Source organism: Neopelma chrysocephalum, unplaced genomic scaffold, assembly GCF_003984885.1.
Source record: "Neopelma chrysocephalum unplaced genomic scaffold, ASM398488v2 Primary Assembly neopelma1_25, whole genome shotgun sequence".
In the NCBI taxonomy this organism is placed as follows: domain Eukaryota; kingdom Metazoa; phylum Chordata; class Aves; order Passeriformes; family Pipridae; genus Neopelma; species Neopelma chrysocephalum.
The window spans coordinates 2514021-2530314 of NW_020897694.1; the positions used below are offsets into that span (position 1 = coordinate 2514021).

The following is a 16294-nucleotide window of genomic DNA, read 5'->3' on the forward strand; positions in this document are numbered from 1 at the left end:
GGATGTTACTGAAAGATTTCATTAATGTATGATGTTTTAAGTGTTACTGAGATTAAGACAAAATTATATACTCTGGAGGGGAAAAATGTGGATATCTCCTAAAAGATGAGGAAAAATCAAGTGAGTTATGCAGAAATCAGTTGCAAGAGAAACCTTAAAGTGGTGGAAAGGACAATATAAAAAAAAGAAAAGCTGAATGCAATGCATAGATGTTTAGAATCCTGAAGATGAGAAAGCTGAATTTTAATAAGTAGAGAAGTGCTGCAACTGCATATATATGTATATGTAGACTTATGTGTCTTGCTACCTTTACACTTCAGGGAGTTTGATCTTACAGTGATGAGACTGGGTAGAAGACTGATAATCTTGTGACTTTTAAAGTTTTATTTTAAACTTCACTAGAATGATAATCATTACCATTTCATGCTAATGGTTCACTCTGAATCAGTATTAATCACTCTCACTGCATATTCAAAGCAGTTAGTTATTAACAATCATACCATAAATTAGCTGTGAATATACAACATGCAGCACAGTACTTTGTAGGTCCCCAAGGATCCAGGTGATGAGGCTCAAGAGCTCTTCAGAGAGGGAAGCTGCAACTGATGCAAGGGTCTTCTTTTCCTTCCCTCCTCTGAATTTGGTTTCTTCTTTTATAAAATGCTTTCATCGCTTGGCAGCTCTTAGTCTATCACTGTACCATATCACTATATACTGTGCAACACAGAGAGATATTGATCCCTGTGGTGGGGCAGGTGCTGTATCCTGTTGCTTGGCCATTTTTTCTCCTTGCCTTAGCAGCTGCTTCTTTATTTCAGTAACAATCTGGCGACAAACAACTGACCATCAGTGAATTGTTTGTCATTCAAGTGTTTCTGTTTTCAGCTTTTTCCCATATTTTCAAGTTCTGAGCTTAAACACTATACTATAAAAAGAGACGTGGTGTCAGACTGCATTTCACCCAGGATGTACTTGAAGTATAACAAATCCAGCAGGCCAGGACTCTTGTGTAGGTGGTATAGGACACAGTTGGTATAAGGTCCAAGGCCTATTCCTACTGATGATATTAATATTATTACTAGTGAACTGGGTACAAAAATACTTCTACATTGTTTACCAATTACACTACATTAGTGTGTTCATATTGGAAATCAAAATAGGAGACAGCTAATTAAATTCTGCTTAGAGAGCTGCTTTTTTTTTTCATGTGTACAACTGAAGTCTGCTTTGGCTACAGAAGGGAAAGTCCGAGGGCCCATGAGCCAGTGGAAAAAAGGATCTCAAAAGCTGTTTGTATGCATATGTTAGACACATACACATGTTGAAAAAAAGGGAAAAAAAGGCAGTAAAGCCAGAAAATGGCTATAGGGACAAGTGAAATCATCATTTTTGGAGAAATAAAACATAAATATTGTACTTTCAGCAATGTGTGACACTCAGTATATCACAGGATCTTATGCTACTGTTAATGGATATTTCAACGGATATTTTAGACCTTTGCTGGTGTTTACAGAAGCCTCCAATATTTTGCCTCTGGAATATTTCTTTGTTAGTGCTCTAAATCCACCCAAAAATACAGGTGGGGGGTTTTTTTGTTGATTATTGAGCTTTTTTTGGCTACATTTTGTCATTTAACTTTATTTTTAAATGCTACATCAATAATGTGCTGACAATTTTAGAGAATTAGTTAGTAAACTCCATCAGTCCACTATGAAGTTTGCATGGCAAAAGCAATAGTATATTTCCAGAATTTTTTTTTCTAATGTGGTATAGTTTTCTGTATGGGACTAGAGGTCAGCTTGTCACTGTCACTCACTCAGAATAAAGGGACCAGAATAGCACAAGGGAAGAAAAACACCTGTAGGCAAGAGGAAGAGTCTCATGATAAGGAGATTGTGACATCCAAGCAAATTGTCACACAGTAGGATTTCTGAAATATCAGTTGAAAAATCTGATTCAAAAAGTAGCAGGTTTACAACAATAGAAATGAGAGAGCACACAGAAGTATTGTTTCGCATTAGAGAATTATTTCTAGTGTTTAAGACAAAACAGGTATGGTCTAAAAACTAGATGAAACACTGTTTTAATTTTAAGCACGAATAATGATTTGGGGGTGGGAAAGAGGAGAGCAAAAATTCTCCACAGAAATTTGTTGACAGAAAAAAGTCAGAGTACTGTATTCTCGTATTGTAAATACCAGTTTCATTTTCTTCATTCTGAGATAACTGAGTTAAAACTATAAATGTTTGCTAAGTACATTTTTTACCAAGTTTTGCTGTGGCTATAATGATGTTGTGTGACTGCAGAATATTTAAGAAACTGAGGAGGAAAGCATGATTTGGGCTATTCCACATCTCTTTATCTGACTTTACTGATATCAAAGTTTATAGAGGAAAGAATAATCAAACATGGAGGTTAATGACAGTAGCATAAAATGAAAATAAATTTTTTGGTAGTAGACTAATCTGCAAACTTTGACTATTATTTTCGTTTTTTTCAATCCCATGAAATCTATTTTGACTTCAGTAAAATACTTGAAATTATGTAAAATGGGAGATTACTTATTAGAATAAAAAGTAGAAGAAACAAAATCCTGTCTAAAAGGAATATGACCAAAAAATTATGAAATTATGATATTTCACCAATGAGTGTGTCTGACAGAGGGTTAGATGGTTTGCCAGATGAGAGTATCATTTGGTTGTCATCACTGAATAATCCTGAGGAAGAAGATTAAAAGAAATTTGATAGCATGTGTGGTGGGGGGAAAACAGTTTTCCCCCTGAAGTTATAAAATGGTAAACCCCCAGGTGGTGGTGACCCTGGGGTTAAGCCAATGAGCGCTTCTGCAAAATATAAACATATCACTCAGACTGGAAAAGAAAGTAGTTGTAGTAGTTGTTGTTGGAGGAGAGGTGGCCATGTTGTGAGAGCCACGAGGATGATGCCTTAAGCCCCTAATGTTTTTTTATTTTTCTACCTTATAAGTTTTATAGGTAATAGAAGTAGATTTTAGAAGCAACTCTTTCTCCCTCTTCCCCATAGCCCCCCTTAGTTTATACATTCCTTAACCCTCTTACTGCATTCCATACTCCCCATATCAACCCAACCCCCGTATCCAGTAGAAGATGTTTAGTCTCTTGTCAAGGCAAAGCCTGTCTTGTTTGGGGAACGCTTGTACCTTGGCCTAAACCGCAAGACAGAGTCAAAGAACTGGGTGACTGTGCTCTCTGTACCCCGAAGATGATGAAGGTTGATGAAGAGAGGGTCCCAAAATGCACCCCAGACCCAATTTCTAAGGGGTGGACCAGGGGGTGGACCAGAGCAAAAGTTACGGGGTGGACATACTTGGGATTGGCCAGATATTGTTATAAATGTAACATCTCGGGCACAGCCTGCGCGCGCGTCATATACCATCAGTTGCCTTGGCACGATTAAACCCTTTCCTTATCTCACCCTAATTAATGGCTCCTGGATTTTTTCTTAGCACCAGCTGAGCAGGCATCAAGGAGCAGGGGCCACAGCCCCCCCCAACCCTGGCTAGGGGGCTACAGGGACTTGAAACAGTGTAAAGCTGTAGCTATGAGCTGGGGGATGTTTCTCCACCATCAGCAGCAGAAGCGGCAGCAAGAACAGCACTGACCGAGAAACAGTGGCAGAGAGCCAGAAGAAGATAAAAACTGAAGAAGCAGCAGACAAGCATGCAGCCGAGCAGGAAGACACAGAGTTGTCTGAGAGAGCCGAGAGAGAGCCAGCAGCAGCAGAGAGCAGGACTAAGCCACTACAGAGAGAGAGTTTTGGGGTAAGGACTGCAACCAAAACCCCAAACTCCTTTGAGATCCCTCCTAAAATGGAGGGGGCAGACTCCCACTTGAGAGAGGAGTCTTAGAGTGCAGCAGCACTGCTGAAAGAGGAGTTAAGAAGCTCAGTCGTCCTGAGAGCTCAGCCAGGACGGAATGTGAAGGGAGTGACCTTGGCTCCCCCCCCTCCCCGCTGTACTGCCAAGCTGGCAGTTTTGAGTCAGAGCACGGGAGCTCTGCAAAGGGGGCTTGAATCCCCTGAAGATACGGACCGTCACGAAGGCTTCTGCACTTTGTTGATATGACTGTGGTGAAGCGACCTTTGTCTGGGTGAACGCAACCCACGGAAGATAAAACCCTCGCTTGGAGATGAAGGGCTGAGGGGCTTGGAGACCCCCTTGTGTGTACTGGCAGAGCACTGGCAGCAGCTACAGCTGCTGCATGGAAGAGAGAAAGAGAAACTGCTGCCCTAGGGACTGCTGCTCTGAGAGTAGAAAGGATCTCTTCCTTCTTCCCTCCTGGACTTTTATTTGGAGGGAGAAGTGATTTGATCCATTGTAAATACTGTTTTGTCATGGTAGAGATAGTTGAGATTGTGTATGTAATGTACTATAATATTTATTTGTGCAGTATATTGTAATATATCCCTTTCCCCCCATTTTGAGTCTTGTGTGGTGTCTGGAAAACCCATCTCACACTGGGTTGAGTTGTGGGAGGGGGGCTAGAACTAGGGAATTGGATTTTGGGGCTCTGAAACCATGACAACATGAAGTACAAGATCATGAATCTTGATATTGTAATAAGAGCTTTGGTCAAGAAAAAAAGAATGTTTTGTTGTAAGTTAGTCAGGTAAGGTATTCCGAGGAAAACTGTAGAAATATTAATGCAATGTAATAGTGAGTCATCACCTGAAGTACTATGCAGAAATATTTTAAAACAGAAGTAGGTGAAGAGGTTTCTGCAATAATTATGGTATTGGAAAACCTGATTCAAGAGAGGAAGCTTTAACAGCAAAGTTGTTATAACCATAAAAAGCAGACAGTGAGGAAATCTATTGCCTATAAAAATATCAGGAGCCATTTTGAAAAAGGGATATGAGAGTTTAGAGGATATAAGTAGGGGATTGTTTAGGCACACATGCAGTGAACAGCTTGGTTTTGTGGGCTCACTAACATCCAAAACCACAGGTTTTGACTTTGTTTCTAAACTAGCATGTGAGTTGCATACTGCAGTTTGGCTTGGGTTTATATCTGAATCTGGATTAGCGGTCAAAGTTTGGCAGAAGAATAAAACTCCCTTTCTTCTATGTCTCTTCAAATTTTATACCATGTCTTTTAGAGGGACAAAAGGGAAGGTTGGCAGGAAGAGTTGGCTATATTTACGGGTTTGATTTTTTTTCCATCTATTTTCACTAAATTGAAAACTGCAAAGACAATAATACCAAGCTTAATAGCAGCATATTGTGAACTAGCCTCTCCTTGAGGCTGTCACCAGGCACATAGTCTTAAAGGAAAATATATCTAATAGTTGTGCACTGCTGAAATCAAAGGAATGCTCCGTTCTTAAGTTGAAGAACAACCTCAGATCATGACAGAGGAAAAAAATACTCTTCAGAACAAGATATAAAGATTCTTGACCAAATATGTAACTGTTCAATGTCGAAAGAACTGAAGTACTCGAATAAAATATTGGCTTTGCTGGAAGCAAGAACTCAAAAATTTCTTGTATAGAACCTTTTAATTGGCTCTAGGCACAGAGTTGATTTTTGAGTTTTTTATCTAGGTAAAAGACTGTAGCTGTTACTTAGCTACTACCTGCAACTGATGTAGAGGATTTTTTGGTGAATTGGGTTTTTATATTGTTTTTAAGCGTGTGTACTTGCCCTGTTTCATCATTTTGATATACTGTAAGTATATCACTAATTTATGCTGTGAACTCCTTATTCAAGATAAATGGTATTGTGAAGAGTCCTATCAATAGTTATATTAGGCACAAGTTGTATTCTGTTTCTTAGCAGCTTTCTAAGTAAATCAGTGTCTTAAAATTGTGTGCACCTAACTTTCAAAGGTTTCTTATGACAGCAGAAGTATGACTTTATATTAAAATTAGGTTTGTTTCTGGAACCAGTGAAGACTGAAACACATCTTAGTCAACATTGTCAACTTCCAGTTGTAGCTTTGCTTCCCAAGCAAGGCAGTTTCTTAACTACTGAAAACAACTGACTTACCTGGTGATGATTTGAGATGACCAGTTCCTGCGTGAAAATATGCAAGTCTAATATACATTTGGGAAACAGTGCTTTTGAGTAACCAGAGGCTTTTAAAAATGGTGATTATAAAGCAAATGAAGAGTTATAAATTATAACATGAACATATATTTTTATTCCCTCTTTCTCTTTCGAAAAATTGCCCGCACATTGTTTAGGCTTTTTTGTTTTCCTTCTTTTAGGTTGCATTAGCAATTTAACAGATTGCCATGGATCATTTTATAGCTGTGTTAACCTTTCTGCAATGAATGGGATTGTAGTTGCTATGCAACATTTTACTCTAGTATTTTGGGGACTCTGTCAGGCTTTCATGAGAGAAGGATGTGTTCATTGTCTGTATTTTATATTTTCCATCACTACTCACTACTCCATCACTATATTTTCCAACTCTACTCAGTAGATGAAATCACGGATACACTACAGATTCTAGTAACATCATAGGGACACAGACTTTGTCCAGGGATTTTTTTGAAATGAAGTTGAAAGTAACTGTATCTTTACAGATACAGTATATTATGAATAAAATAAATAATTTTTTAAAAAATAATTAGACTAGAATTCACAGTATGTTCTCACCTCTTTATTATTGTTCCTATGGAATAGATTTAAATGTGAAGTTTACTTCATAAGCAATCAGGAAATAATTTTTTATTGCTTGCACTAATATAGCTCTTAGAATACACACTAACGAGTTATCCTCAGTTTACTCTTGTGATCCTGATATTTTAATCAACTTTTACAGATCAAGCCTTCAACTTTACATACATTGATTCAAATGTATTAAAGTTTTATTTCTCTTTTCCTGAAGAAAAAAAATTTGCACCTTTTTTACATCCTTCTGTAAATCCCTGATGTTTCAGCTCTACTCCTTTTTTTTTCTAAAGTCCATGAATTGCTCTCTTGTACCCTCTCAAGTGCTTAGCAAGCACCTTCGTTCTGACAAATTCTGCTGGTTTTTTTTACCACAGATGTTTTCAAACTGGGGAATTGAGTTTTGGGTTTCATGCATGGGTGTTTAAAGCCCCATTTTCTCTGTGTTTTGAGAATCTTACTTTCCCTTCGTGATTTTCCTTACAAATGTTCTTTTTTTCTGTTTTAACAGAATGAGATTGAAAAAAGCTTTGTGATTCTTAGAATAGCTTCAGAACTTGTCCTTTGGTTAATTAGAAGAGATAGACTGGCATATGTATATCTCAGGTTATTTAAAACAGACTGTTAATTGCAATGCAAAACCTCAGGCATAAAGATAAATCAAAATGCAGCATTCAAACAGCATACATCTAATCAGAAAAGGCAACTGAATAAGTGAGGGGAGCTGAATGTTGTAGAGTGACCCCCTCGTTTTGTAATTTCTTTAGTGTGCTTTGATTTCAGAATTTAAAAATGTAGTATGCTGATTTGGGTAAGATTTTAACTCATGTATTTAACTCATGTATTTTGCAAACCATGATTTTTGTTTAGTGTGTTAACAGAATGAATGTTCTGTATTTTAGTCTCAGCAGAAAATCTGGAGAAGAGCCTTAAGCATATGGAGAAGCAACTCCAACAGCTTGAGAAGGATTTGCAGACTTTTCCAGTTCCTGAAGATAAGCATGATAAGTTTATAGCAAAAATGTCAATATCCTTTGGAATGCTCTTAAAAAACAAAACAGAAGAAAAATCCCCAAGTAATTTAACTGCATTGCTTTAAACTTTAAATTTCTTTGCATAATTTCTGTCTAGTTTGTTGTGTGTATTTTTGAAAAATCTTACTTTTTTCCCTCTCAGGAACTAAAGACATGAAGAGTCCAATTAAAGGATTCCTCTGTAGTGGAATGAATGAGGAGAAAAATGCTTACTGTCAGATTTTACTCTGTATATAAGTTTCACAACTTAGTGAAAAGTAGTTATAATAGGATTGTTAAGGACTCTAGTGTTAAATTATTTTTTGATGTCAGAACATCTTAGAAAAATATGTCTGTCACCCTGTTTGTTTTCTAGTGTATGGATTACCACTGTGAATGTTTTTGTACATGCAACCACAAAACCAGAAGATTCCTCTTATTTCAGAAATTGGATTTGTACCGCACAAAGTGTTTTCAGGTCTTATTTTTGCCAAAATTCCTTTTCTCACTATTTATTCCAAATCCTGCCACCAGCTTCACTGCCTCTCTCATAAGAACACCTTGTGACCTGAAGATAATTAATTAAACAGAAAAACCCCATTCTTTCACTTAAACCTCCCTAGCAAATGTTGGTCATATATGCTTGGCACTGAGAGTAATCTGGAAGCAGAAATATCAGCAGACAGATTGAAATTTGCTCTGCAGACATGGTTAGGTTATTACCTAGCTGGAAGACTACTCTGTTCCATACAAAGACAGGGGGACTCAGGCACAGTCCTCTTGATTACTATTAAATGAAAGATGACAAGCGACCCTGAGGCCTAGTGGATATACTGGTTCTTCCTGCATCAGGGCCAGTTTTGTCTTCACTAGATTAGCTGCAACCAGTGTTTGCAACTTAGCTTCAGGCCTTCTCTGGACAGTATGGGTTATCTTAACCTTTCAGTGTTGCTACTAATTTTTTGTAAGGTCGAGTATTTTGTTGTTGAGGTTGTTCTGTTTATTGTTGTTGTTGCTGGCTTTTCTTTTCCACCTCAGTGTGTTTCTAAAAGATATGTTGTAGCCGACCAGCATGCTATCTCTGCAGTATGAAATGCAAGTTTTGTCCCCAGAGAAACTGATAGCATAATAGGAGAACTAGGAGATGGGACCTGAAGGCAAGAGGTAAAATATTGCCATGAAGTTAGAGGAAAATATATCCATGAGAGCTTTCAGAGAATTTTCAGAGAATATTGCTTTGTTAAGAAAATGGCATGTAGTCTAGGAAGTTAGAATGGGAAGGGCCTATCAGAAAAATCTAACCTATGAGAAAGGACAGGCTCTTCTTAATCCATTAGAATAGAATAGACTGTTTCAGTTGGAAGGGACCAACAATGCTCATGTAATCCAAAATGGTTGTGATGTACACCATAGCCATAAAGTTAAAATTTGGGTTTTTGCATCTATTTTCTCTAGAGAGAACTTCAGTTGATCCTACTGTGTAATATTTTGAATGGAAGGATGATGTCAAATGAAAGAATCAGTAGAATTTTTTTCTTAGTATAGAATAAATAGCAATAAATCCCCAAGAGTAACCAGTGGTCACAAAACACTTGAAAAAAAATTAAAATTAACTAAAATATAAACGTAATGGAATACAGATTCTTATATGAACTAAAGTAGCCCAAGACAGAAAGGAATCATAGAATACTTTGGGTTGGAAGGAACCTCAAAGACCATCTGGTTCCAACCTCCCTGTTGTGGGCAGGGACACCTGCCACTAGACCAGGTCAAAGCTGAAAAGAAGCCCCTAAGTTCTTCTAGAAGAGCTGCAAGGAGGATCTGCAAGTCCAGCTTCTCTACCAAGAAAACTGATGAAGACTAAATAAAAACAGAATGAACATATTTTTTGGAGATAAAATATGATGGGGGACAGTGTTTTACAAAGAGAAACCATCCCTTGCAGGTCTATTATATCATGCAGTTAAAGGTAGGAAGTCAATAGAGCATAACTGAATCAAGTAAAGAAATTTCTTAAGTAAAAGGTGGATTTTTTTTCTGTATTAATATCTTTAAAAAAATCCTCATGTCAAAGGCAGATACTGACAGATGCTGACAAAGCAACAAGTAAACTTCAGTGATTACAGAGTAATAGCTCTGGAGGGAAAACGCTATATTGGAACAATTGGCGACAATTACAGTTAAGAGCAAGCAGAAAACATTTTAAGACTGTATAAAAATCAACAATATTCTTACATCATCAGTTCTTCCATCACCCCATCTCAAAAAGTATGTTGTATACCTGCTGATGTGGCAGTGAATGGTCGCAATGAGCAGCAGTTGGCAATAGTTTCTGCATAATGCGTTTCAATAGATTAAAACTCTCAAGGTGGAAAATCAAAAAAGTTAAGAAAATACAGTAAATACAGTAAGTACTTGTAATTTTGTATTCCATACAGAAGGAAAGTTCTGAATATATTAATATCTGAAGATATTAATTGTATCTTATAAAGAACCAGGGTTCATCCCATGTAAAATACTGTTCAGCAGGTTAAAACATAGTAATAGAAATGTTTTCTTGCACAACAGGCAATTAAACTGTAGAATTTACTTTTAGGATGTTGTATAGGCTGAAAATGTGAATGAATTTCATCTCAGGCTTTGATAGTTGGCTAAAGATTGTACATCAGAAGCTGTTAAGCAGAATACTCCAGCAGTAGCTTTAGCTTAGAAGAATCACTAACATGGAGACTGCTGGAAACTGAATAGTACATCAGTTGAATTATAATGCTATAATTGCCAAGTTTTCTTCTTTTTTTCCCTAATCATTGGGTATTGACTGCTGTCAGAAACAGGCAAGATGAATATTTGGTCTTACTTATAAGAAACCAGTACAGGTAAAACCTACTGTTAAAATTTGATTAGTAGGAGATACCTCTGCTCGAATTAAGGTGCAAACAAGACCATATGCTAAAGTCTGTAATACAGATTTCATTTAACAGTAAATGTGAGGTAGAGAGATAGAGAGAAATGGAAGAGAGAGGGGAGAAATAGTGAGAGAGAGAGAGATTAGGCAGAGGATAGTCAACTCCCATGGATCCAGTTGTGTCCCACTGGTGGTTCTTCACCCTGGGCTTCTCAGTGGTGGGGGTCCCAAGGTCTTTCAAAACTTTTCACTATTTATACATTTTAGCAAACAAAGGAATTAATGCTCCTTGGCTACATAGTTCTCTTATTCTATTGGTTAAATTATTCCCTCACTTCTAACACTAGTTAGCCTCATGCTCAGTCTTTTTCTTCTTTTGAGTCGGTGGGTTTCTTGAGTTGGTGGGTTGTGATCTCCCCCTGCCAGAATTACCCAGTCGGAGTTGATTTCAGCACAGTTGCTGAGCTGACTTTCTTGTGGGCCATAAATCGTGCATTTTTTGTGTCCATTATCAGTGATACATTCTTCTTCCCCAGCTTTGTTAATCTCACCCTAGGTCTGAGATAACACCTGGACAATACTACCACCATTATCTTATCTCAGGTTCCTGTTACAGTGGTTTAACTTACAGTCCAAGTTTCCGGTATCCACAGAGGCATGTTCGGGGGATGGGAGGAGGCTTTGGTGGTTGCAGATGCCATCTGTCCCATAACTTGAGGTGATCTTTGTTTAACTGGTGATATGCGTACAAGCAGTTGCTTCTTTACGCAGTTTGCCATAGTGGGAATTTTTGTCTGGATGTATTACCCAGGATGTGCCAACCAGATCTTGCCTCCACTAGGCCTGGAGTCAGTAACATCCTGTCACTCCCTTCTGTGCTTATCTCATGGCAAAGTCCTTCTGTGGCCTGAACAGTGTTTGAGAGAAGCAACCGTGTTCTTTAAGTCCTTACACCAACCATACTACATATGTCATTGTATTAGACTATTCAAATACAATATTTTGAACAGTAAATATTATGAACAGAAATAGTTCGCCCTCTCCTACTACCTGACCCAGCAGACAGGCAGTAATTTCAAAAGAGCAAAGTTGCATATGGTTTCTAGTCATGTCTATGAACACACTAATTAAAGAAGCTCACTTTTAGAAAAACAGGAACTTCAATAAATTACGAAGCAGAAAAGGTTTGATGTAAAGGTTAGATAATCCTGCACAGCATGATGAAACCTGGACCTGTCTTTACTTTTATTCCTATGACAAGGAAAGCTGAGTGGTGCTGATGTCTTGAAAAGCATGAAGCTCATGAAAAGAAACCAGCAGGAAATCTGAAAAAGAAAGGATGGTGCTTTGTTGGAAATAATTTTTCATCCTGAATATAATTAAGCTCCATGGACAAGCAGGCTATTACATCCTGTCGCTAAATATCACAACCCAAAGCCCCCTAATGAACTGATTAGCATTCCTGTTTCTTTAGGAAGTCAGACGTATGCACAGTTGGTGCACTCTTTTATTGACAAAGTCTGTAATTATGAATTTTTCTCCTATATATTAGATTGTGTTAATTTGTCAGCCATCGTACGTATGCTAACTGAAAAGAAATAATAGTTATTATCACAATTCTTCTGTTTCCTTTAATTAAGAGAGTCAAAGAATATTGAATTGATATTGATCTAGCGTATTAAATCCATCAAGTGAAATGTTCCATAAAAAGCACAGTGAACAAAATACACTTGTACGTTAAAAATAAAAATTTAGTGGGTTTATGGAGAGTATTTAAATTGTGTATTAAAAGTTTAATTAAATTATTTAGTCAACATGCTCTTTATCAGTACAACTCACATCTTCTGACTTTTCCAAGTAGCAGCTGAGAAACTCCAGACAACTTTGAGCCTATCAATGAAGGTAGTTGATGGTGTTTTTTACAGAAACTTATGAAACTAATTCTTGAGAGACAATAAGTTGATTACTTGCTGCCTTTCAGCTAGGAACAAAGTCTTTTCTTTTGGTCAATTCTCTGTTCCTCTTTCCTTGACATTTAATTTGATTTGTTGACATTGCAAAAAGGGAAGGAAGGAACAGCACTTAACCTGAGTCAAGAAACCCATTTCACTGCAACGAAGAGACTACTTGCTGCTCCCAAACTGTCGGTTACTTAATTGACCTCATAGTTTGAAATTCCCCCTGTGCAACATAATCAAACTGAAGTCTGTAAGATGTCCTTGCATCCTAAGGACTTTGGAAGATTACAGGACCTGAGCTCTTCAGGTAAAAAAAGGTTGTGTGTTGCACTTTGGAGGAGGGACAAGATCTTAACTGTGTAAATTTAATTTAAGTATATAATTCTTATGTAGGGGTCTTTAGTATCTGGTCTGGACTTCACACATGTATTACAGCTGACACTGGTTTTGCTTGTAACATATGGGATGCAAACACTGGGTGCAGCAGATTTGTGTGATACAAATACCTGCCAATTTGTTTTAGTATTATAACATAGAGGTAAGTAGGAATGAATCAAAGAAAAGGTATTATTGAACAAGTACTCTAAACATTTCTAAGTGTTTCTTGAACTATTATATTCAGATACAGGATTTTTCTGTTGAACCTTGGTATATGTATATAAAAAGAAGTGTCTCTAACATGTATTTTTCAGACAATTGCAACTGTTTTCCCAAAATGTGGGAAATCCTTAACAGAGACCTACTGCATTCACACCCCTTGCTCTTAGTAGGAAATAATTTGTTGAAATGTTTTGAAGGGACCTCGAAGTCTTTTTGAGCATGTCTTCAAAAGGTTTGCCACGTTTTTATGGAGGCTGTTGTTGTCTAGTGTAGTGGCAGTCTCAGTTCCCTTTGAAGATTCTGCTAAAATATATACAGCATCTATGCACCTGCTAATCTTTTTGTTCGTATGCAGAACAGTATTCCTTTTTCAATTGTCTAGACTTAATATGTAGGTTAGTTTGTGAAAATATCACAAGTGGTGAATATTAGGGTCTTTTAAGGAAATATACGGTGGAGATAACATCATTATCTCTTCTAGGGTAACAGCTGCTTTTACTTGGCTTGACATGCTGCACTAAATTAGTATTTTAAATACCATAATGTATTAAAATGAGTATAAACTTCAGACAAGCAGTTCACTATGAAAAGGTCTGTCAGAATATGCAAGACCAAACATACGGGTGTTAGAAATTTTGCCACAGATATTACTTGTCTCAGCCCTGCATTGCTTTCCTGTTCCATTAATTAGCAGAATGATCTGTAGTCCCATGAGTCCAAAAACGCAGTCCATGAAGTGAAGCCACTTCAGAAAAAGTTAACAAATACCAAACTTCTTGATTTCCTTTTCTTCCCACCTGTGTTGCAGCTCGGCTGTACTGCTGTCTTCATTCATCCAAAACCAATGAATTGTGTAGTTGATAATGCATATATATCAACCTGTTCATAATAATTACAGTTGGGATTGCTGTACTCAGTAGTATTCCCTGTTGTCTCTAGTTTAGCTAGGGCTGGCTAACAAAAGCCATATTTAAGGAGAAAAGGAAGAGGAGTTATTAAAGATACCTAAATTGAAGCACAGTCTCAGTAGAATGCCAAGAGCTTAGGGATATCCCATAATGCACCAGATGGAAAATAAAAATCTCAGGATTCATCATGTCTAGCATTGAAATAGTAGATAGTAAAACATCTTTCCAGAGTGCCGTATTTTGTGTTTAAAATTGTGCATCAAAGATTCAAGGAGAATCACTTTTAACAGTATAAACTATCCAGCTTATATGGACTCTGTTAACATAGCTGTAACTTCAGCTGTGTCTTGAAGAATGTAACAGAAATTTTGTCTCTCACCTCCCCCACTCCCCAAGTGTTCTTTTCAGGACATTCTCTGGCATTTACAAGATGAAGTGTATATTTTACTGATAATTTTAGGTTTTTTTCCTTCTTCCTAGAAAATGGAAGGAAGTTATTGGAAAGTTTGATATTTGGCACTTATACATAGTTACAACAAAACACATTTATCTGATTTCCCTTTATCCTTCCAATCTGCAGAAATAAGCAGCCTTGTAACTGCAAAACACCTGTATAGCTTTCCATAAGTTCTGTTAATAATCTAAGAATCACAAAAAATAAGTATCCTAAATTTGTCGGATCAAAAGTAAAACAGATGTAGAAATCCTTTTTTTCTAGTTTCACGCTGTTTTTGTTGTTTTGATTTGCTGGTGTTTTTGTGAACTGCTGACATTTCTTTTGATGGTCCTAACCTATGTTTTGTCATGACTTGTTTCTCATAATCCTTTTTTATTTAATAGTTGGGCAGCAGTTGTAGACTAACTTCTCATCAACTTTCCTTGCTGTCTCACCAGCTTTTTAAGAGTCTTAATAATTTTTAAGAATATCAAGTCTAAAGAGTAGTTTTCTGTGTGCTGTGCTATTCTCATTTTGGGAGCCAAGTAAAGAAGAGAGATTCAAATTGATGCAGAAGAAAAGTGGGCTCATAGCATCAGCACTCTTTGAGCTGTTGCTAGCTAGTCAGCACAGGCAGTCTGAAGCTCCTTACAAGCTGCATCTTGTGGAGTCAGTAGAAGCATGGAAAGAAGCTTATACTGGCAAAAGAGCCTTGTCGGAGAAAGTCTGAAATTAACTGGTTGAGGAGTGACGGAAGATGTATCTTCTTAAATCATTTAAATCTTGACTTTAGTTAGTCCTTTTTTACAAGACTGTCGTAATGGAGGCTGTTGTGCCCTTACAGACCCAGCTAATAGCCATCGTAGTGACCAATTAGAATGTTGTGAAAGTGCATTATTTCTCCTTTCCTGCATGTATATGAGAACGTTATTGTGTGACTTTCTGGCATGGATTCTAAATCATAAAAAATCCCCTATGAACTTCTTACTTGATATTTTAAAAGCAACCTTAACAAACGAGAAGGACATTTAATAGTGAAATTCAAATGGGATTCAGCCTCTAAACAAAGATGAGACAGGAGTGCATTGCAAAAAAACTCAAGAGTGAAACAGTTACCACCCAGCAGTAAATTGTTATGGCCCAATATTGAGGCCAGTCCAGTTCAATATCTTCATTGATGATATGAACGAGGGGATCAAGTGCACCCTCAGTCAGATCGCAGGCGACACCAAATTGGGTGGGAGTGTTGATCTGCTGTTGATCTGGAGGGGTAGGAAGGTTCTGCAGAGGGATCTAATCAGACTGGATCAATGGGCTGAGGCCAACGGTATTAGGTTCAGTAAGATGAAGTGCCAGGTCCTGCCCTGTTCTATTGGTCTAGATTTTAATGATTAAAAATCCTGTGCTACATAAAGTGACTATAGTGCTTTTAATCTGTAGTAGAAAGTGTACAAATACAGTAAATTCTCTTTTGCAATAGTTGAGGCGGGCAATTGAGAGTAAAGGTAAAATTGCCATTTATTGTCTTTTGGAGTCTTTACTACAGCAGGAAAATAATAGAACATAAATATTTGTTTAGCTACCATTCCATTAAAGTAAACACTTCATGAAGTTGTCCTACATAGGGAAATGACCATGTAGAATATTTCATCTTTGAGCTTCTTTGGCAAACTACATTATCAGATTTCCTGAATAAACATAGTTTTTTTATTTAATTTGTGCAGTATTTTGATGCTATTTATAAATTGTCTATCTTTTGTAGATGTAGTATTATTATTTTCACCTCTAATTTAATTATGTTGTATTGACGTTGCAAATAG

General features: G+C 37.2%; 1 protein-coding gene across 1 annotated transcript in view; it reads left to right on the top strand.

The window, feature by feature from the left end:
* The window catches only part of DIAPH3 (diaphanous related formin 3), a 211686-nt gene that overhangs the window by 117364 nt on the left and 78028 nt on the right, over positions 1–16294 (top strand). The window contains 1 exon segment of the mRNA XM_027674265.1: positions 7557–7681. Within this exon segment, the coding sequence (XP_027530066.1) occupies positions 7557–7681 (125 nt within the window).